General features: G+C 37.1%; 1 protein-coding gene across 6 annotated transcripts in view; it reads left to right on the top strand.

The window, feature by feature from the left end:
- The window catches only part of UTRN (utrophin), a 366,002-nt gene that overhangs the window by 109,142 nt on the left and 235,839 nt on the right, over positions 1-21,021 (top strand). For all 6 annotated transcript variants that reach the window (XM_026066463.1, XM_026066461.1, XM_026066459.1 and 3 more), the window contains 9 exons: positions 2,012-2,184; positions 4,698-4,848; positions 6,248-6,423; positions 7,579-7,714; positions 11,305-11,454; positions 12,673-12,757; positions 14,444-14,649; positions 15,877-15,994; positions 20,349-20,554. In XM_026066463.1, the coding sequence (XP_025922248.1) occupies positions 2,012-2,184; positions 4,698-4,848; positions 6,248-6,423; positions 7,579-7,714; positions 11,305-11,454; positions 12,673-12,757; positions 14,444-14,649; positions 15,877-15,994; positions 20,349-20,554 (1,401 nt within the window). The remainder of the gene's footprint in view (positions 1-2,011; positions 2,185-4,697; positions 4,849-6,247; positions 6,424-7,578; positions 7,715-11,304; positions 11,455-12,672; positions 12,758-14,443; positions 14,650-15,876; positions 15,995-20,348; positions 20,555-21,021) is intronic.

Genomic DNA, 21,021 nt, shown 5'->3' with positions numbered 1-21,021 from the left:
ACTCAATATGTGCTGGATCAATATATGTTGCGAATTACATAATGTAGTGGTGGAGGGGGAGAGTTTGTCTCTCTTATTGTAGAAGTTGTCATTGTTTTCATCACATAACCTGCATATTATATACATGAACACTAAAGATGATCTCCTCCAAACACTCCTCCTTGATCTCTTTAATATGACTATTCTTCTTTGTGTCATATTCAAACAGTTGCTTACCTGGGTAGAGGGAGAAAGGGATATTCTTGACATTAATATGAAACTATGAATAAGGCCACAAGACAAGAGTGTTTATTCAGTTCTGATTAGCAAAACACGAGTATGTGCTCAATTTTAAGCTCCCACTACTCCTCATTTCAAGTCAGTACATTTATTAGTGCAATTCGCAATGAGGAAGTTGTTAAGAATTTGCAGTTCTCCAAAAGGAGATGATAAAAGTATGCTTGAAAATTGTGAATCTTGCTGTTAAATGTGCAGAAGTCTGAGTCCTGTGGTTGACTTCAGGCACGCAAAGGAGCATGATACAGAGATTTCCATAGAAAACATCCATTTAGGCTGGAAACTTCATGTAGTGTGGTGCAGTGTGGATGTACCTACGTGGGTTGGGAAGCATAGCTGGGTTCATGTGTCTTTGCACTTGAGCTAGTCATGCTTTGCCTCTTACCTAGAGCTAGTTCAGCTGTTTCTGTACCCATTATGTGTGTCCTTTAAAAGTTTTTCAGAATTTTACAGTCTTCTCTTCCTACCTGTGCTGTGTACGTACCTTCTGGTGCCTATGTGCTCTGCATGTGTTTTCCTGATACCTTACTCTTCCTTCTGGTTACCTCTTCTACTTGGCTTGGTCCCCTGATAGAGGAAGCTACCTCTGCTGCTTTTCTTTGTTCCTGAATGTGTTTATATATGTCCTGATACTGTGTAATTCCTTTGCAAATGACTGTAAAGGCAACTGAAAGGAAGGAAGAGCAGCTAGCAACCTTTCACTTACTGGCTTCCCATGTGCTACATGCTAAGCATTTTCCTGAATTTTTACTGTTTAGTAGCCCAGGAACAGGAGAGAGCATTTACATTTCATAACTGCTAGGCTCCATGAAACAGTTATATTGCATATTTGGCTTTTCACATAGTTTTTGAAAGCAAATAGGGGAATGGTGCCAGCCTTTGTCAAAGTGAGTGATTCTTCTGTTTTGTTGATGAGATTCTCTCTTCCCTGTTTATTCTGTTTATGTGCTCCCTTAAGTGCAATTAGGAGTGTTTATGCTAGGATGAGTTTAAAAGATTTCATTTTGGTGCAGGTCTCATATCACTACGATTTTGAAATTTTGGTATGTTCTGAAAATGTTTTCAGAAAAGGGAAATAGCAGAACATAGAATTTTTAGAAATGGTGATGTTTTAAATTCAAAAAGATAATAAATTTCATTGTTTGCATGTTGGATTGATTTTTCTCTCTACTAAGGAATTCTTAAAATGCTGTCTGGTTTTATGTAAGGTATTGCCACGTCATAATTCAACCATATTTGAGATTGCTCAACTTTGTCATTCGTCATATCCTTTGTCATTTGAATTACAACTTTTATGTAACTTTTGCTTTTTTAATTCTGTGCATATGAGAATTTATATAAACAATAATGATGTCACATCTTGTGACTTTTTTTTGAGTGAGGAAGGGATATGTGAAATGTCTTCATGTCACAAGTGGTTTTGTTTAATAACTAAGTTAAGATCATGCTATTTTGGGAAATATAGTATCYGTTTTACCTCAGAAACAGATCATCTGTATAAAATACTTTATCCTCTTCATAAAAAAAACAAGGACACATACTTAAAAAGGTGTGATGGGCTATTATGCTGGATTGTTAAAGCTGATTAAATCTGTAAACCACTGGTGCTTCTGATGGTCACAGTCTTATTCAGATACTGGTTTTGGAACAGTGTTTTGGAGAGATTATTTTGGGGTCTTTTTTTTGCTGCTGGTGTTGACTTTACTAATGGCTTGTGTCATTACTGTGTTTGTAGAACATAAAGGACATTTTGGACAAGCTTGGGGATCAGATTGCGGTCATACATGAGAAACAGCCTGATGTTATATTAGAAGCATCTGGACCAGAGGCTATACAAATAGGAGATGCACTAACCCAGTTGAATGCAGAATGGGACAGAATTAATAGGATGTACAATGATCGTAAGTGGTAAGTCAAGGATTTCTGGTTTGTGTGACCAAGTGGTAAATGTTTTATGTATCTGAAGAACATAAGCGTTTTACGGAAGTACCCTAATAGTGTAGTTTGGGAGTTTGGGAATAGTACTTAGAATTTCAGTCTTACAGAATAGTTGACAGAATTACTGAATGTTAAAACAATTAGCATGCAAGTTCTAGTTTGGGTGCTTTCATGAAGCTGATTGCTTTACTTTATAGTACAGGATACATTTTCTTGTAAAACATAAAATTTCCTTTCCACAAGAAAATCTGCAGTTTCACTTATGCCCAAAAGTGAAAGAAAACCAAGCTAAACTGAGCATTAATCTTTTGCTCAGTCCTATACAGAAAATATTCTACACTGAAAGCAACATTTAAAGATGTTTCAGATGAAAAGACAATAAATAAACTCAATGCCGCTTTGTTACACTTGGAAAAGTGTCTCAGAAAGGCATAGGCTCATTATGGAAGAGTTTTGAGCTGGTAATGGTGAAAGTATGTAATGTGATTCAGGAATTACCATTAAGTAAGCTGAAGGTACTCAAACTGCAAACAGTATAGATATTATGATTGCTGCTGTGTAAGAAACTGAATGACTGAAAATGATTGTATGAAACTTTAGAATTAAATTAAAAGGCTCATACTGTACTTACATTTACCTTTTACGGTATTTGCTTTTCAATGGTAATGTAAATAAAGTGATAGTTAATGCAAATGTTCTGTAGAGTGTAATGTAATGTCTAGTCATGTTTACTTGCTTTGTAGCACTGGAATTCTGATATCAAACATATTTGGTAGCAAATTTTGATGAGATGCTTTTAGGAAAAGTATGTCACGCAAGCCGATGTTTTCAGTTGTTTAACAGAGTAGTAGTGTATGTGTAGGTATATAAAAGTCAGTTGGTGGTATTGCCTAAGACTGCTGACTGTCAGTGGTCACTTGCCGTATTTGGAGATGACTGCAAAATCTGTGCCTGTCTATATGTCTGTAGCTCAGCAACCTTGTTTTCTTTGTACCTATGAGGCACACTAAGTTTTGGCTTATTTTTTGACTTTTTTTTGGTAACTTAAAAGCTCTAACTAATTTTGTCCTTTTGTAAGCGTCAGTAAAATCTCATTTACTTAACAATTAAGCAGAGTTGACCAGAAACCTAGAAGATAGGGTCAGAAAAGTTTAAATACAGATTTTTCAGGCTTTATTGGTGTGGTTTTTTTGTTTGTTTTTTAGAATTAAACCACATAAATAATAATAACAAAAAACCTTGTGCGCAGGAAATATTGATAAGCTTTGATTAAAAACAAGATATAATTTGAATGAAAATAATCTTGCTAGGAACTCTGTGATTGCTGAATTTAATTAGTGAAGAAAATAGATGCAATGGTAACTCTTTAAAGTTTGGTTTCAGATAACTTTGTTATGCTGCTAATTTCAGATTGCATCTGTATATATGCAGTAATGCTGGTCTCTATGTTGGAATTAAGACAAAAATGATGGGCCACGCATGGGATCTTCATCTTCCCTCTTGTTACATCAGTGGGGGCCCTCTGATTAGCATAAGACCTGGCCTCCTATATCTTTAAAGACAACCATTTTTATTAATTTGGAATGGGGTGCTATCCAGCCCACTGGAGTTGATGTAGATCTCATGTTGTTTGTCTTAAGTCCTATGTCCTTTGAGACATCTGTCCTATTTTCTCTGCAATGCTAACATAGTATTAGCAATCAACAAATTGAAAGCAAGTCACTCTGTATACCTTTCTGACATGCTTTTCTTACTTTACATTCAGGTACTGTTCTTGTTAGTTTGTTAACAGTGTGAAACTCCGTCTCTTTAGCTAGTTAAAAACAACCACTTAACTTTCCTACTGTGGTAATTCAGCCTTTTCCATGCTAGAAAATGTTGCCTTTTAAGTTAAGCTACATTAATTCGAGGCTTCAAATATGGAAATAATAGCAAAATGCATGGGAAATTATGGTGTGATTAAACTGTATAAGACCTGCTTATGTGTGTCCACTGGTAATGYAGTCAGTTCTATATAATCAAAATCACCTTCACTTATTAGATTCCAGGCAGTAGCAACCCATGGTTTTATGAACAACCCCCCCCGAGCAATTAATCATATTTCATATTTCACACTGTCTGATATCTGAGCTGTTTTATAATAAAGAAAAAAAGGTTCTGCAGACCAGCTTGATGCAGCTAATCAATCTTTATTTATCTTAGTGATAGAAAGAAAAGTTTGCCTAGGATTGCGGGGTTTTTTTCCCCCTTCAGCTGGAAGTTAATGAGAGTCTGTGCTGTTGGCTTTTACCAGCTACTGCAGTGTCAGGAAGTCTTCAGTACAGGAACTTTGTTAACCAGGCTATATTAAGTCTTTCTGTTTCGCAAGGCAAGTGGTATGTGTTAGTAGTTCTTAAATATCAATAGTACACAAATTTTAGCCTTTTCTCTGTACTGTTTCGGATAAATTTTAAAACTTTTTTTTTCTTTTTTTTTACAAACAGTTGTTTTGATAGAGCGATTGAGGCGTGGAGGCAGTTCCACTGTGATCTCAGCGACCTCTCCCAGTGGATAACCGAAGCTGAAGGGTTATTAGCGGATGCCCGTGGTCCACATGGTAGCCTGGAGCTGGAGACAGCTGGGTTGCATCAGCAGGTATGCCGAACTTGTGCTGAAAAGAGGCAAGCTGGAAAAAGTCTAGATTTTTGTGCAACATTCTGATTTTGTGTATAGGCACAGGGTATAGATTTGTAACTAGTCTGTGTAATTATACTGCAAAAAGTGACAACTTAAAATTTCTTTTTCAAATATAGCTTAAAGTGATTCTGGGGAGAAGCTCACAACCCCTGCTTATACTGTGTGGTTTAATGGTGACTCCTTGTATGGATGGGTTTGAGATAATTTCATAACTCAAATGTTGGCACAATTTTTTATAATTTTTAAAGTTTCAGAGTGTTACAGCTTTAAAAATATGTATGTTCATCAGTTAAGAAACACAGCATGTTATTTCACTTACTTTCTACTCCTAATAAAAAAAAATTGAAATCAACCATGGCTGATTATCATTTCTGAAATTATTATTTTAAATAATTTTGAAATATGGTGCCTTGAATAGGGAATCTAGAAAAAGAGAAGATCAAAGCACACACACACATAGTTATAGTTGTCTTAGGCTTAGGTTTGATTGCTTCTGACTTCAATTCTGGAATTTAATTCCATGATGTTTTTCTAGATAAACATTATGAAAGAGCAGACTTTTCTGCTTAGCTGAAACTACCTTACTTTCTTTTTAAATAAGGAGATGAAAACGTGACTTTGAGGATGAATTTTTTGTTCTTTTTTCTGCTTTGTGAGGAAGGGTTATCTAGGTGTTGGATATCTGTTGCAAAAGAAATGTATGATCTACCTAATGTATCTTACTGTCAGAGCTGCCTGGAGTTTTCTTCTAGGGCATTTCCCTTCTCTTCCGTGAATCATCTTGTTTCTGCTCTAGCTGCAAAGGAATTTGTACCAACAATGTAAGCTTTTTATGGTGGTTAAGAATACTTGAAGGTTTGATCCTGACATTTTCTGACTTCCCTTATTTTCATGGATTTTCGGTGATGTCTGGAGACCAGGTAGCATAGCCATAATTATCCTTGCTAAAATACTGTAAAGTTACAAAAATAGTCAGGGGCATGACTTATGAGAAGAACTGGTTAAAAAGTCATACCATCTGCTACCAATGTTAAAAAGCATTACACATTAAGAGGAAAGAAATCAAAAGTGAGTGTGGATTCTAATACTGATGGTTTAAATGACTGCTTTTGATCCTAGGTAGTATTCAGCAGCCTATTCTGTATCATTATGTCCTTTTATGACACTCATTAGGAAATTGAACTAGATTCAGCAACAGACTCATAACAACTGCATCCAATTTTAGGCAAGATGGCTCTAAGTGCCCTTTTTAGCAAAATAATATGCACCCAGCATTCATCCTCAATATTATGAGCCACAGATCAAAGTCACTTTAGGTCAGTAATAAAATTCTGTGTGGCTTTCATATTTCTGACAGGAGCTTGAAGAGGGAGTCAGCAGCCATCAGACCAGTGTTTTGGCATTGAACAGAACTGGGGAAGGAATTATACAGAAACTCTCTGCTACAGATGGAAGCTTCCTGCACGAGAAGCTGGCAGGATTGAATAGCCGCTGGAAAGCAATCACTGCAGAGGTCATGGGCAGACAGCAGAGGTAATAAATTAATCAGAAATTTGTGTGTCTGACCAGATGTGATGAGGAGAATCTCATTTAGAAGACTCCGGGAGAGAGAGTGCATTTTCTAGCACACTGTCATTAATTTGAATTTTCCTGACATTCAGACCTCCGTTTTTGAACTGTCTCCTAGAACCAATTTCTCATAACTGCACCTGCAATCGACTGCTTAGTGAGTCTGTGTTTTACACAACCAACCCAACGACAGCCACAAAAACTCCTTTTTTTACAATTTTCCTTTGTTTTTAAAATCACTTCATTGCTAAGCCAGACTTTTGGGGGAGCAGGGGAGGGAAGGGGAAAGGGACCAGTTCCTCTGGCTGAAGTATTTGAACTGTGAATATGTTACCTTGATTTTCAGTTCTGCATTGCCTCAGAGATACTAGTTGAAACGCTTTCACTGTGGAAATTTAAGAACGATACTATAAAATAAGAGGTTTAGCTCCTGCGTTTGCAATTATTTTATCTGTTTAGCCAGGTAAATTCTAAGCAAAATGAAAATCCATTGTGAAATAGTCCTAAATTTCCTTCAAAAGATCAAAGTGCAAGATTGTCTTAGATAAATACAGACATTTTTAGTGCATCTGAAGATATGAAGTTTCCCCTTAATGTTACTGAAACTTACACGGATAAATCTCTGGAATTAATAGTTATTTTTGGAGGTTATTGATGTAATTATACCTTAAGTCTTTCAATGCATTTAAAAAAATGAAGTAACACTTAAATTAGTTTGAGAAGTTATATTAAGGATTTGCATGATTTAAGGAATATTTCACTTGCAGAGTTTAGGGGCATTTCTAGTATTTTCACAAACAATGATTGTGCAGTGGCTTACATTGATTAGACCTGAGGATGTTGTCATTACTGTCACTTTTGTTTAATGTTTTCTACAGACTTTTAAAAGTTTGTTTTATACTTTTGAACTGAAATTTATCTATTTTTAAATGGTAGTATTAATTTGAAAGTATCTTGCATTTTAGTGATGAGAGAAGATTCTTTTGAATACTAAAATTAACCCTTTAAATGCTGTTGCTGCTGAAAAATATGCAACTGTGTCGCATCAGAAGTAGTGTAAGACTGGCATGCCATGTTCCCTGCAGAAGTGTATGTGGGTTTTTTGGTTTTGTTTTTAAGGCTGAAAGGCGAGAAGCAGCAGCTGATAGACTACAGAAAGAAGCTTGCTGAGCTGCATTGCTGGTTGGAAAATGTAGAAAATGCTCTGGATACAAGATTTACGTTCAACCATGAAGAAAACTTGCGAGAATTAAAGGCAAGAGAGAGTTGTGTGTGTGTGTGTGTATATGCACACGTGTTTCGTGCAAAGTGTCAAGATGTGACTTTTTGGGTGGAGGAATTTTCACAATGAGAAGCAGCCCAAGAAAAATTATGCTTGTGTGAAACAGTTCTGTGAGATTACTTACCCAAGCAAAGGAGCATCTCCCAATGAAATCAAGTTGGTTAATAACTATGTTATCTAGCTGTGTTTCTGAAAGTGAGAAATAAATATATGACCAATACAACTTAGTAAGTTGGAATTTTACTCAAGCTAGTGTCACCATGTGATCCAGTTCATAATTGTTGAAATTGTAACAAAAAGCCAATAATTTTAAAATGGTGCTAATAAGATCTAACTATAGCAGTAAAAGTTAATATTTCAGTGCGCTTTTAACAGAATATATTAGAAACTTCAATAACTCTTGAGAAATTCCTGCCTGCAAAATAAGTTAATGAAAGATGGGTAAGTAAACACTATTGTCCTGTTTATTGGGCAGCTAAATACCTTCTGTTACATCTATAAGATTTTATTTAACCTTCCATCAAACTGTAAAGGTTTTTGTCACTTTAAGTAATGCGGGTGCATGTGTATATGTATATTTTCCCTAATTGTTTTGCATTTGGCTTTGACAACAAAATATTTTAGGTTCTAGGATGTGTGAAAGAGAGAATGTTCCTATACTTCTTAAAGACCAGAAGGAACAGCGAATGCAAGAAATGTGCTTATTCATTTAAAAAAACAAAAAACAATTTTAATGAAAAGTCTACTGCCAGACCAAATCAGATGGAAAAACTTGAACTTCCAGCAAATATGTATAAGTGATGTAAAGTAGTTGGAGTTGTATTTGTCTAATCAAATTTAGCCTGCTTTATGGTAACTGAGTGTTGGCTGCTTGGCTACCATGAAAGTTTAATTTTTGTTATCATCTATCTTAATATAGATAGATGCCTGAAGTGTAAAGTGGGATTGGGGTAAGGCAAAAAGCAGGATTTGCTGGAAAAACAGAGGTAGGGTGTTGTTATAAATACCATATTTGATGGCCCTACTAAAGCTCTGCAGGAACAGTGTGTACAGTTTTGGCTACATATATTAAGGAAAAGGTATAGTAGAACAGCTACAGGGTAAGATTATTGGGCTTTTCAGGAGAATGAAGAACTTCCCTTATGCTTGGAAACTAGCAGAGCTTGCCTTGTTTTGTCTAGTCAGATAAAGAACAATGGGAAGGTATAGGATGGTGAGAAATGGGAAAACACTGGGGGGAGTTGAGCTATTATTAAATGCTCGTATTAGGGAAGCAAGAACAACTGATATAAACTTATCAGTCAGGAATAAATATAACCTGGGAATGAGAATGAGATTTCTAAATGGAAATTCTGGAATGGCCTTCAATTAAAGAGGATGTAGAGTGTAAAAAAAAAAAAAAAAAAAAAAAATTGACTTGTCTTGAGATAGACCCTTCTGAATTTATGAAAAGCATGTTTTTGGTATAGTGCTTGTCATAACAAGGTACTGAACTCCTTTCCAGAATCACGTAATTACAGAATAGTTGAGGTTGGAAGGGACCCAGGAAATCATCTGATCCAAAACCCCTGCTCAGGCAGGGTCACCTACAGTAGGTTGCATAGGACCATGGCCAGATGGCTTTCAAAGATCTCCAAGGATGGAGACTCCACAACCTCTCTGGGCAGCCTGTGCCAGTGTTCAACCATCTTCACAGTGAAAAAGTGTTTTCTTATGTTTAAATAGAATTTTCTGTGTTTCAATTTGTGCCCATTGTCTCTTATCCCATCACTGGGCACCACTGAAGAGTCTGGTTCCATCTTCTTTGCACACTCCCTTCAGATATTTAGATGCATTGATCAGATCCCCCCCAGGCCTTCTCTTCTCCAGGCTAAACAGTCCCAGTGCTTGCAACCTCTCCTCCTATGAGGAGGTCCAGTCCCTTAATAATCTTTGTGGCTCTTTGCTGGACTCGCTCCAATATGTCCGTGTCTGTCTTGTACTGGGGAGCTAAGAAGTGGACCCAGCACTCCATGTGCTGTCTCATCAAGACTGAGTAGAGGGAAGGGATCACCTCCCTCAACCTGCAGGCAACACCCTAATGCAGCCCTGGATACTGTTGGCCTTCTTAGCCACGAGGGTGCGTTGCTTGCTCAAGTTCAACTTGTCCACCAGGACCCCTAAAACCTACCCTGCAAAGCTGCTCTCCAGCAGGTTGGCGCCCAGCCTCTACTGGTGCATGGGGTTATTCCTCCCCAGGGACAGGACTTGGCATTTACCTTTGAACTTCAGGAGGTTCCTCTCTGCCCATCCATCCAGCCTGTTGAGGTCCCTCTGCATGGCGACACAGCCCTCTGGTGCATCCTCCAAACTGTGTACTGTTTGCAGACTTGCTGAGGGTGCCCTCATCCAGGTCACTGATGAATAAGTTGAACAGTTCTGGCACCAGTATCAACCCCTGAGGTACTTTGCTAGTGACTGGCCTCCAACTGGACTTTGTGCCACTGATCACAACCCTTTGAGCCTGGCAGTTTAGCCACTTTTCAGTCCGCCTCACTATCCACTTACTTGTCCCATAGTTCGTCAGCCTGTCTATGAGGATGTTATGGGAGTGTCAAAAGCTTTCCTAAAGTCAAGGTAGACAACATCCACTGCTTTCCCTTCATCTGCCATCCACTTTCCAGGCCTGTGTTCCTGTCATTTTACTATGTGCACCTTATAATACTTGGGTAACAGATATTAGTATAAAAATTGGGATGGATAAACATGACATGTACTTACTACTGTCATTTATTTATTTGTTCTAGTGGTTTAAAGACAAAATTTGATTTCTGCTCTGCAGTGCTTGTGGTCTGTGGGCAAATGATAGCACAGTTACTAGAAAGTCAGTGAGAAGTATGTCCAAGAGTAACCTTCTTTTTGCAGGATCTTACCCACATTTTCATATTTAAAGGGAAAAAAGGCTGTCAGAGATGGATCAAAATAAAGTTGCAAGGTTATATTTAGTTTCTGAATATCTTTGGAATACAATTCCTTACGAATAAAGCACCTTGTAGATGCTTAATATAGTGATCTATTATCTACCTGTTTAAAACTAATGCCAGGATTGGGCCCTTAGTTTTTAACTTTTTTTTTTCAGACTAAGGCAGGCTGTAATTTTGATTTTTATTGTGTTGCCTTTTGGATATACGGGATACATCCAGAGGTGATCAAACAGTAGCATCTTGAGACGAGAATCAGTGTGCATGATACAAGGCTGTAGGCACCTTGGCTATTATGTTTGTAGTTTGTGGGGGGAGGGGTTTCCCCTTCCGGTTAGAAATAAATGTTGATATTTAAATAAATGTTTTAATAATTTTTCTATATATCACACAATTCAAAACGTGACAGACGTTTTGAATTCAGACAATTTTTTTGAATTCAAAACAATTCAGACACTCTTCCGTTATATATTTCCGGTGAACTTTCCAAATCTTGAAGTTAAAGGAAAACTTTTTTTTTTCTATTTTTTTTCCCCTCCCCAGTGTTACTGTTTGAGCATGTATGCATTCAGCTTCAGCCCAAAACTCCCCTCTCTCTTTTAGGTCTTAAGTGAAGAGATGGAAGTACAGGGAGACAAATTGGAGTGGCTGAACAGAACTGAACCTGAAGTGCTTTTGGATAAAAATGTTGATCTTCAGGAAAAAGACAAACTTTCTGATAGCCTGCAGTCTGTCAACGTGAGGTGGAATAAGGTGTGTGTTTCTGCAACACTGGTTACCTATGGTTGGAAAATAGAGTGGTGTATTTGGAATGGKTGTTTTCCTTGCCATGTAGATGTGACATGCAGAAAATGTCTTGGAAGCCATGCATGCATGTGCATGTTAAGGAAATGTGACCACGGGCATGAATTTCTAATCCATATCCACCTGAAAACCCTGCTGGATATTTATTCATCAGCATGAGTTCTCCACTGCTTTACATATTTTATGTAATATCAGCTTTCTTTTAAAGAGCCTGGTTGAAAATATGTCATTTTTTTGAGGCAAACTGTAAGACAGCAATTTGAAATTAACAGTGTCAAAATAAGTATTTGCTTTATAAGAAAACTGAATGGTTACAACTGCTAAGAAAGAAAAATGAAGCTGAGGTGAGGTTATATGAGGAAAATTTTTGGTCAGTTCTCTGGGATTCTTCCTGGATATAAGTGGTGAAACTTAGAAACTGTAGTGAACTCCTTGGTCTCAATGGAAACTGTGAGAAGAAAATATCTCACTGGTTGGAGTGAAATCTTTTTTTTTTTTTTCCCAAGCAGAGCCTGGAAATGCATGTGAAAAAGGAATTAAAATTATTTGGGATTACTTGTTTTGATAAAGTGTGGATCCAGGAGATAAGAATTAGTCAGAGGAAGGGGCCGTTGATAGCTCAGGGAAAGAAAAATTTCTTTTTCTTACCATTCAGCCATGAAAACGAGTTTTTTCTTTTGTATTTTACATTTTCATCACTACCTCTTCAAAATTGCAGGAAAATTTGTTTCCATTACAGTAGGGATTAGTGGTAACTTTTTTTTTTTTAAGTTTAATTTCCTATTTCTCTACCTTCCTGTCACTGCTGACCAAATATCATGCTGTGTGTCTTATACTCCTTCAAAAAGCATTCAAATAATGAGTCATGGCTTCAGTACTTAGGCAGTAAAAAACCATGTAAACAGCAACCTGTCTACAAAAGTTCATTTATTTGACTCCAGCATTTAGGTAAGACACTGGAAGGTATTGAAATGACACTCTTGAGTACCTCTTGGCATTTTTAATATTGTTRAATGATACCTTGAAAAGATCCAATGAAATTTGTCTAAAGCATTCCATTGCAGCAAACGTAATGGAGAATATTTTGCATGTTCTAGTAAATGATTCTTTTTTGCTGTTATTGTAGGATTTCTTACTGTTTTTGTTCCCCTCTCTGCTGGGCTGTAGGTGTTCAAAGAAGTGCCTGACAGACTGAGAGAACTAGAGGTATTTGTTCAACAGCCTCATCTTGTAACACAGAGAAGGCATTCTGGTGAGTGATGAACAGATACATGCTTCTGCTGTGCTTATGTTGAACCCTGTTTGCAGTCTAAAACAATCCAAAAAGTAAAACTTTTTTTGTGAACTTAAAGTGGAAATAAGAAATGTTGTACATCAGTGTACTTGGGGCTACATTCATGTTACTGGGGAAAAGAGAGAGGGAACACGGGGCTGGGGGAGAAGTCACTCTGCAGTTCAGGTTTGGGGTGTTCTTTGGGGTTCCCCTAAATTTTTGAAATGGAGGAGTGCTTTAGTAAAGCTCAGGTGTCCTCATCAGGAGCCATTGCACCAGGTACAAAATAAAAGCCAACATAGCTCTGTTTGTGACATCCTGCTTTCCTATGGCTTTGTGCCTTGTGGTCATGCTTTTTAGTAATTGAGATCTGATTAAAGCTTTTCCGGCAGCTGAGTGTTTGTAAAGTGTCTCCTGCATACAGATTCTCTGCAGTCCTATATAAATAAAAGGTCATTCTATATCTTCTGGCTCACTAGGGGCACAAGTAAAGTCTTTCTCATCTGCTAGCTACTTATTTTCCTGAACCTTGTCAGAACATAGTATCTTTGAGGCAGCTTCCCTTGTATCAGATGCTGAAATTGGCTATTTTTCCAAAAGTTGCTGGAGGCAGACCAGATAGGGATTGTAAAAGCAGATGCACAGATGCCCCTTTTAGAAAACCAGGTAAAAAAGGACAGCTCTTGCCTGAAAGAATTTACAGCTTGAACTTAAGTAAACTAACTTTTTTTTTTTTTTAATCAGTAACGACAAACTAAATTTAAAGGTGAAAAATAGCTTTTGTTGTAATACCAGCCTTTCAAAATTCTGTTTCAGCTTGCTTTTGTTCATACAGGCTATTTCCTAAGTAAAGCTACTGTCTTTTACTGCTTGAGGCAATTGTGTTGTATTTGTGCTCGAGCTTAATTTAACTTAGTGTTTTCTTGGAGCAAGAACACTATCAAAAATAGTTTCTAGAGAAAATCCTACTGCTTAACTTAACCTGACACTGCAAAGCTTAAGGATAAACAGATAGAAAGGCAGCGTGGGCTGAATTTCCAGGAATCTGTCCCCTTGTAGGACAGCTGTGTATTGCAAAGTCTGGGGAGCATCTATTGCAGTAACTTGCTGCTCTGTGCTTAAGGGACCTCTGGGCCAAGAGTGGGAAAATCTTTCCACCAAACAATGCAAGAGAGGAAGACAATTTTAGACATCTATCTTAAGTGAAATAATTGCTTTGTATTACCAATAGGGATCAGGTGTTACGTTTCACTCAATGAGTGTTTAGCTTCACTCCATTGGATTTAAGTGCTGTTTCGCCCTTGGAAGTTGTGTTTTCTTCTGTTTGCGTTGTATTACACCTGAATCATTTGAGTGACTCTGTCATGAAATGAAATAATTACTAGCTTAAAAAAAATGAAAAGAGAGAGAGGAAGGGGAGGGAGAGAGAGAGGAGGAGTTGGGGGAAGCAATTTCTGGTGACTTAGTTTCTGGTGGTTGAAGAGTCTCAAATAATAATTTTGCTGTCCTTGTTCTGTAAGATGCTGCTGCATATTTATAGAAGTTCCAACCCCCTCCCACACACATATACCAAATTACGGTTCTTGTAATTCTGTGATTGCTTCTTTGGCCGTGATTTTTTTTTCCTTCTTAAACAAAACCTCAAAACTCTATTTATCGTTTCAGATGTCCAAAAGGTGGTGCTAGTATCTTCTTCATTCGAAATTCCCGTTCAGACTCAGCAGGCTTTGGAACCTTCTGCACCTGCTGATCTGGATAAAACTACAACTGAGCTTGCTGACTGGTTGGTATTGATTGATCAGATGCTCAAGTCAAGCATAGTCACTGTGGGAAATGCTGAAGACATCAGTCGGACTATTGCACGAATGAAAGTATGTGTTCTTGAGGAGACTAGTGGTTTGGAAAATTGTCATATACCTGTAACTTCTTTATTTAAAATACAAGCTAATCACACTTAAAAAAAAATTTGGAGAAGAGAAAAAATAATGGAAACTGACTGCAGTACATGCATAACTTGAAAATTATATTTGAAGTTCTGTAGTTGTTTTTACACCCTCTTCCCCTCTACCCTTTTCGGTTACTTTCATGTCTCCCTATGTGATCTGTGCAATGCTGTTTTTTCAGTGTAACCATATAAAGAAGAGGTCCTGCAAGTATCAGTTGCTAGGGATGCTTTTAGGGTTGTATCCATAACTTATGCTGAAGACTTCTGGGCAACTTCAGACTTGTTTGGAAGGTGACCTTTGTGATCCACACTGTAGTGGTTTCTAATGAATTTTGTTGTGTTGTAACTAGAATACATTGATTTACAGAAACATACTAAAGTGCTTGCAAGTTGTAACATAAATACTCATGATGTAAATACTTGTTTCGGTTAATAGCTCACGCTATGCTGAGCCATGACTAAGGGCTGCATTGTGAGATGTATGGTACMGTTAAAATTCATTTTATTTGATTTGGTATCAATTAACATGAATGAAACTATGAGTAAAAGCTGCAGCCTAAACAAGTTCTAAACTCTTCCTGTAGGTGTCTAACCTTATGTGGAATTTGAAAGAATAACTTGGTGCACAGTAACTTTGGAAACTTTTTTTTTTTTTTTTTTTTTTTTTGACTGTATAGTACTTGTAATATTGGGTTCTGGTACATTGCCATAGTGAAATAATACCCAAATTTTGTATGCAATGCATACTGTCTAATAGACAGTTCTTCTCCCTTCCCTTCCCTCTCCCCAACTTTTTTTTTTTTTCTTTTTAATGATCAGAACTTAGTAATGGCCTTAGTAATGGGAAAATAAGTTATGGAAGAGTGGAAAAGAGGTATTGGAAAATATTATGCAGTGATTCCACTAACTGGGTAGTTACTGTACAGTTTAACCTGTGTATCTGGATTTTCAGTAACTGTTAGTCAGAGTACCTTTGCATTTTAAAGTATTGCTAGAATATTGTGACCATTCAAGGGCTGCATTTGTAAAATAGTAATGGGAACAGTCATCTATCTGCAGTGACTCATACATGTTTCATCTGTAAATAATACAGATATTGTGTTAGTTAAATTCTGCTTTTTGTACTTAAAAATCACATCCTAATTCTCAACAGATAACAAAGGCGGATTTGGACCAGCGACACCCTCAGCTTGATTCTGTTTTTACATTGGCTCAAAATTTGAAAAATAAAACTTCCAGTTCAGACATTAGGACAGTGATCACAGAAAAATGTAAGTTCCACCATTCTGTGTTTGCAAATACAGTGCTTCTGGGGCAGTAAAATAATCTGTATATTGTTCTCTTAAAATCTTGATTTTGAGCCTAATTAAAGTTGTCTTTCTTGAATACACTGAAAATGTGGCAGTTAAATGGCTTTTACTATACCAGTCTAATTAAAATTCATAGAGGAAGAATCACCACTACTTTTCTTGACTGGCCAATTTAGAAGTACGAGAATAAATATTTTGACAAAGATTTAAGAGTTACTTGAAATCCTTATCACTTGATCTGCATCTGTTATTTACTGATATAAAGAAGATAATAATGTATTTTTTATTTTTATCTTTTACTTTGAGTTGTGGTGCCCTGAAGAGTTTATTATGTGAAATGGATAAATGCACGAACTCAGACTAACTTGGTGTTCATACTTTTCTCTTAAACCTTGACTGAGAGTTAGTGCGTTTTTAAGTTACTGATATGTACTTTAAAATTGAGTTTCCAGTTTAAAGGTCCACACCCCATTTGAAAATTTCTTTTGATGGTAGTTAAGGAAAGAAAAGATAAAACTGACACAATTGGAAATCAAGGGGCAGCATATACTTTGAACTCCTAAGCTTTACCAGTTGTAAGGATTAGAAAATTCAGCAGGAAATTTCACAGTTAGAAGTGTAGAGAATCTGTGGAAAGATGTATTTCTCTGTTCTCCTTCTCTGCAAGGTAGTTTTCCTTTACTTCTGCATGAGTTTTCTTGATGTCCATAGGACTTGCTGCAGGCAATAATGGGGCGAACCCATGCCTATGTTAAAGGGTTGGATGAGGCAGCACCTGAAATCTGAGAGTCACAAACGGTATGGATTGGTAGAGGAGTAAGATCCAAAGAAGCTAGAAGCAACTTGTAGGCTCTCAGTTTTGCTGCCACAAAGAACTAGGGGTCGGGTGGAAACTTAAGGGAGGATAGTAATTCTGTATAGTCTCCAGGAGTCACTCAACAAAGGGAAGATTCAGGCCCAAACCATTCTTGTTTTTTACAGAAGGGGAAGAGAAATGAAGGGATTGTATTCAGAAAACTTACTTGAGTTCCCCGATAGTCATGCCTGTACAAGAGGGGAACAGAGAAGTGGTGTACACTGCCATGAATGAAACTTCCAGAACATATCCTATATGTATATGAAGATTTTGCAGCCTGCCATGAAACATGGGAAAAAAATGAAGGTTTTGTTGCCCCTAACATTAGCAAAGAAAATGATGATTCTGCTTTTCTTTGTAGAGAAGTGAAGGTCCAGACTGCTTTATGTACCTTGTTGCTTTAAACACTGAGGACTATTCTTATGTCCTACAAACTCTTAGGAGTCTGTTGTATGTTGGTAGATGAAGCCTAAACTCAGAGAGCTATGATCACAGAAATAGAGGAAAGTTTCCTTCTCTGAAATTTCCCTCCCAATTACTATGTGGACATTGGGAATTAAAAATGCCATCTCATCAGGAATTCTTTCAAATCTTTCTGGCTTTGATACCAGGCTAGTTGACTGCTTTTTCTAGGGACCAACCTGCTGAACCCAAGGGCAGATTCTTAAGGTTACTAAGAATTTCGCTGTGTTTTGTCCTGTTTTGCTGGAGACCAAAGAGCAGGGAAATATGTCAGCGGTAAGATAAATCTGTTATGAACTCTGAGTGGAAGGCAGTTTTAATTGAGGTAAGGTTAACCTGGGCTTTCAAAGGGAAGAATATGCAAAACAATCAAGCAATATTCTTTCTGTAATACTAGTAATTCTGTATCCGTAATACTAGTAATTCTGTATAAACTTCAAATATCTGTCCATTTCAGTTAAGTTGCTACTGTAGACAGCTGTTTCTCAGGGATACTTTCTTCTTTCTAGGTTTGCAGGGAGAACTTGAACACTTAGGAGATTTTTCTCCATGGTTCATTAGCCAGCTCACAGTGTTACAGCCTTTTTTCACTCCTGCTGTTTTTGCTTTTTCTGTTTTTTATGAAATCACCGATCTCTTGCAGCAGCTGCTGATTTTCTTTTGAACATACTATTTACCCATGTAGTAACATGTTAGAAAAAAAATATATATATATATAAAAATATATATATATATATATATAAAATTTGCTCTTAGGGGTACTGAAGCTCGCTCTTCTAAATTCTCATATTCAGTATGACTTAAGTCATACCTGTAAATTAATCCAAAAGTTGCCTGTGGCTTGAAATTGAATCTGTGTTATACAGTTCTGTTCGCCAGTAATGTGGTTGCTCTGATCAATGAGCTTCACTGCCACAGTCTGAGAGCACTGCAAAATGGAACAGAATGCTGTTAAATGTAGCTCTTAAGCACAGGAGATCTTCCTAAGCAGATAAAGCATAATGACTTTGAATACTTGTAAAATGTTAAAAAAAAAATGGAACGGGTAAAGTCCATTTAAGTGATTTTTTTTTTTTTTTTTTTTTTTTTTTTTTTTTTTTTTTTTTTTTTTTTTTTTTTTTTTTTTTTTTTTTTTTTTTTTTTTTACTTCGTGGAAGATTAAAGTGCCCCAGGTATCAAGTATGTTAGTTTTCAGATACACAAAGTAAAATGACATACTTATTGGTAAGATAAACATGAGATATTTTACGTATTGCCTACCTGTTGCTGCTGCCAGACAGATATTTAAGATAGACATAAAAGTATGTGACACTGACTTCTAATAGAACAAATGTAATCAATACTATCCAGAGTTCATCARAACCCTGGCTTTTTAGTATTGGAAGTTTTATGGGAAGGAACTAACAATTAGCATAGCACCTGGAATTCAGGGTGATACTGTCACGTTTCTTGAAAATCACTAGGTTACCCATGGTAGTGACTTTCATCTCTGTATTTGTGAAGTTTTTAAATACAAAAGTCCATGTTTGTCTGGAAGGAACTTTCTGATTGTTTTAAAAACTAAGTGTCTTGTGTGGATGAATAAATGAGGCTTGTATTTTGCTGTCAGCAACAAGTAAAGCTGCCATTAATTTAATTTAAAAGTTCTCTTTAAAAATCAGCAGTGTAATATGTCCCAAAGTTGAAGTTAAAATCATACAACAGGTTGGTAAAATGACATAAACTGAGTTGAACAGACTTTCTTGCATGAGCAGTGTGAAGAGGATTGGAATCTCTGCTGAAAAGCTGCGTTTCTTCACAGTGGTGGTGCAGACCACAGAGCCAGTATTCTTATGGCCTACCTGTAACTGTTGAAATTTTGTAAGGGGTGTTATTTTACTAAAATGTTTCTTATATATATATTAGGGTAAGATATTAAAATGAAAATGGTGCTTGTTTTGAGAATTAGGTCATTTAACAGCTGTACTCCAGAAATTCAGCTTGGGTTTTTGTTTTCTTTTTTTTCTTTTCCTTCTTACATTTCCCTTTTCACTCTTTCATTCTAGTAATATAATGTGTTGCTGCTAACTGTTGTGGCAGGTAATAGGGAACCTTTTACTACCTTCTAGAGATTGTCAAGTAACACCTTCCCCTCCCCCCTCCTTATTTTTAATGGCCTGTAAGTATTAGGAAAAAAGTATAATGCTATTTATCTCTCTGCGGCAGGCAGACTTAGTGCTTTCCCTGACATGCCTTTTTTTTTTTCCCCAGGCTCTCATCATGCTGTCTTTTTCACCCCTTGTTTATTAAAGGTTAAAGGCTGTTGATTGATCATGTAATGTAACTCCAGTTATTGAGAGAGAAATGTGATACTTGAAGGAAATGGGATGTGATCAATAACTTTTCTGTTGTGCTGTAAAATCTACTTAACTTCAGCCTGTAAAAACTCGTGGTGAAATGAAAGTATTAAAGCAGGTTGTTACTTGAATGTCTCTGCCTTAGCCAAAGCTGTAGTGCAGGTGCTGCTATACTGGTTTCAGCACACTGATCAGTAAAGCTTATTTCACTCTGTGTAAACTACACAGGTCTAAACAGAATTTATTTATTTGTTCATTTGTACTGGTTTCAGCTACAGCTGCACAAAGATGATTTGCTGGTATAGCCATCACCGTAAACTTGTGCTCCTTGAAACCCTGCTTTTGCATATCTTCATAGTGGAGCTGTGGTTGACTGGCCTCCCAATTGTGCCTTCTAAAAAAGTAAAAAATCATGATTTTGAAATCTTACAAATATTTGCTGCCTTGTGCTGACCTGCTTAAGCAAGAGACARCCAAACACCTGTGTTTTTCTTTGCTTCTGTGAATGCGTAAACTACATAGGGAACTAAATTACTGAACACTGAAAAAGCTGTTCTGCGGATGAGTTGTATTATTGCCTCTTGTCCTGCGAAGTAACTRTGAGGTGAGGCTGCTTGGTTGTTTGCCTCAGGTTTTTGATTTCCTGCATTGTCCCCTGCAGTGGAGAAGGTCAAGAACCAGTGGGACAGTACTCAGCATGGCGTGGAGGTCCGGCAGCAGCAGCTGAAGTACATGCTGGCTGACAGCATGCAGTGGGAGGAGCAGAGGCAAGAAATGGAGCACCTCATGGAGCAGTCCGAGATCCGTCTCCGCATGCTTCTGCAGGCCCCAAAGGAGATGCTTGCTAAACAGATTGCAGATAACAAAGTAAGGCTGTCTGCGTTGTTGTTGTTTTTTTTTTCTTCCCGCTCCCACCCCCAAACCTCCTCAATCTGTGTAATATAAGATTTAATCATAAAATTGATTTGGCAATTCTTTCTCCTTTGGGGGATAATATACTCTAAATTCTCTCTCACCCCTTCTCTCTCTCCTTTCCCCCACCCCCTTTGCCCCCCCAATCCCTATTCAGACTTCCTGAGAAATAGTCTTCTGCGGGAGGGGAAACAAGTGGCATGTGCGCATGATGTGTGTCATCCTATAAGAAGTGTAATTTAAGTCAATACAGTACAGCAACAAATGAATGATCCTTATGCAGAAAATTTGAACCTCCGACTGATAAAACTTTATTCATGCGATCACAGAATATAGCGTGTGTTACTTCATAGAAACCTATTAGCAGTAGTCAGTAAATCCAGGGATGGACCAAGATATCTTAAAAAAAAAAAAAAAAAAAA

Source organism: Apteryx rowi, unplaced genomic scaffold (genome assembly GCF_003343035.1).
Source record: "Apteryx rowi isolate R43461 unplaced genomic scaffold, aptRow1 scaffold_241, whole genome shotgun sequence".
Classification (NCBI taxonomy): Eukaryota; Metazoa; Chordata; class Aves; order Apterygiformes; family Apterygidae; genus Apteryx; species Apteryx rowi.
The sequence above is the reverse complement of the archived record's forward strand: the minus strand, read 5'-3'. Positions and strand labels throughout refer to the sequence as shown.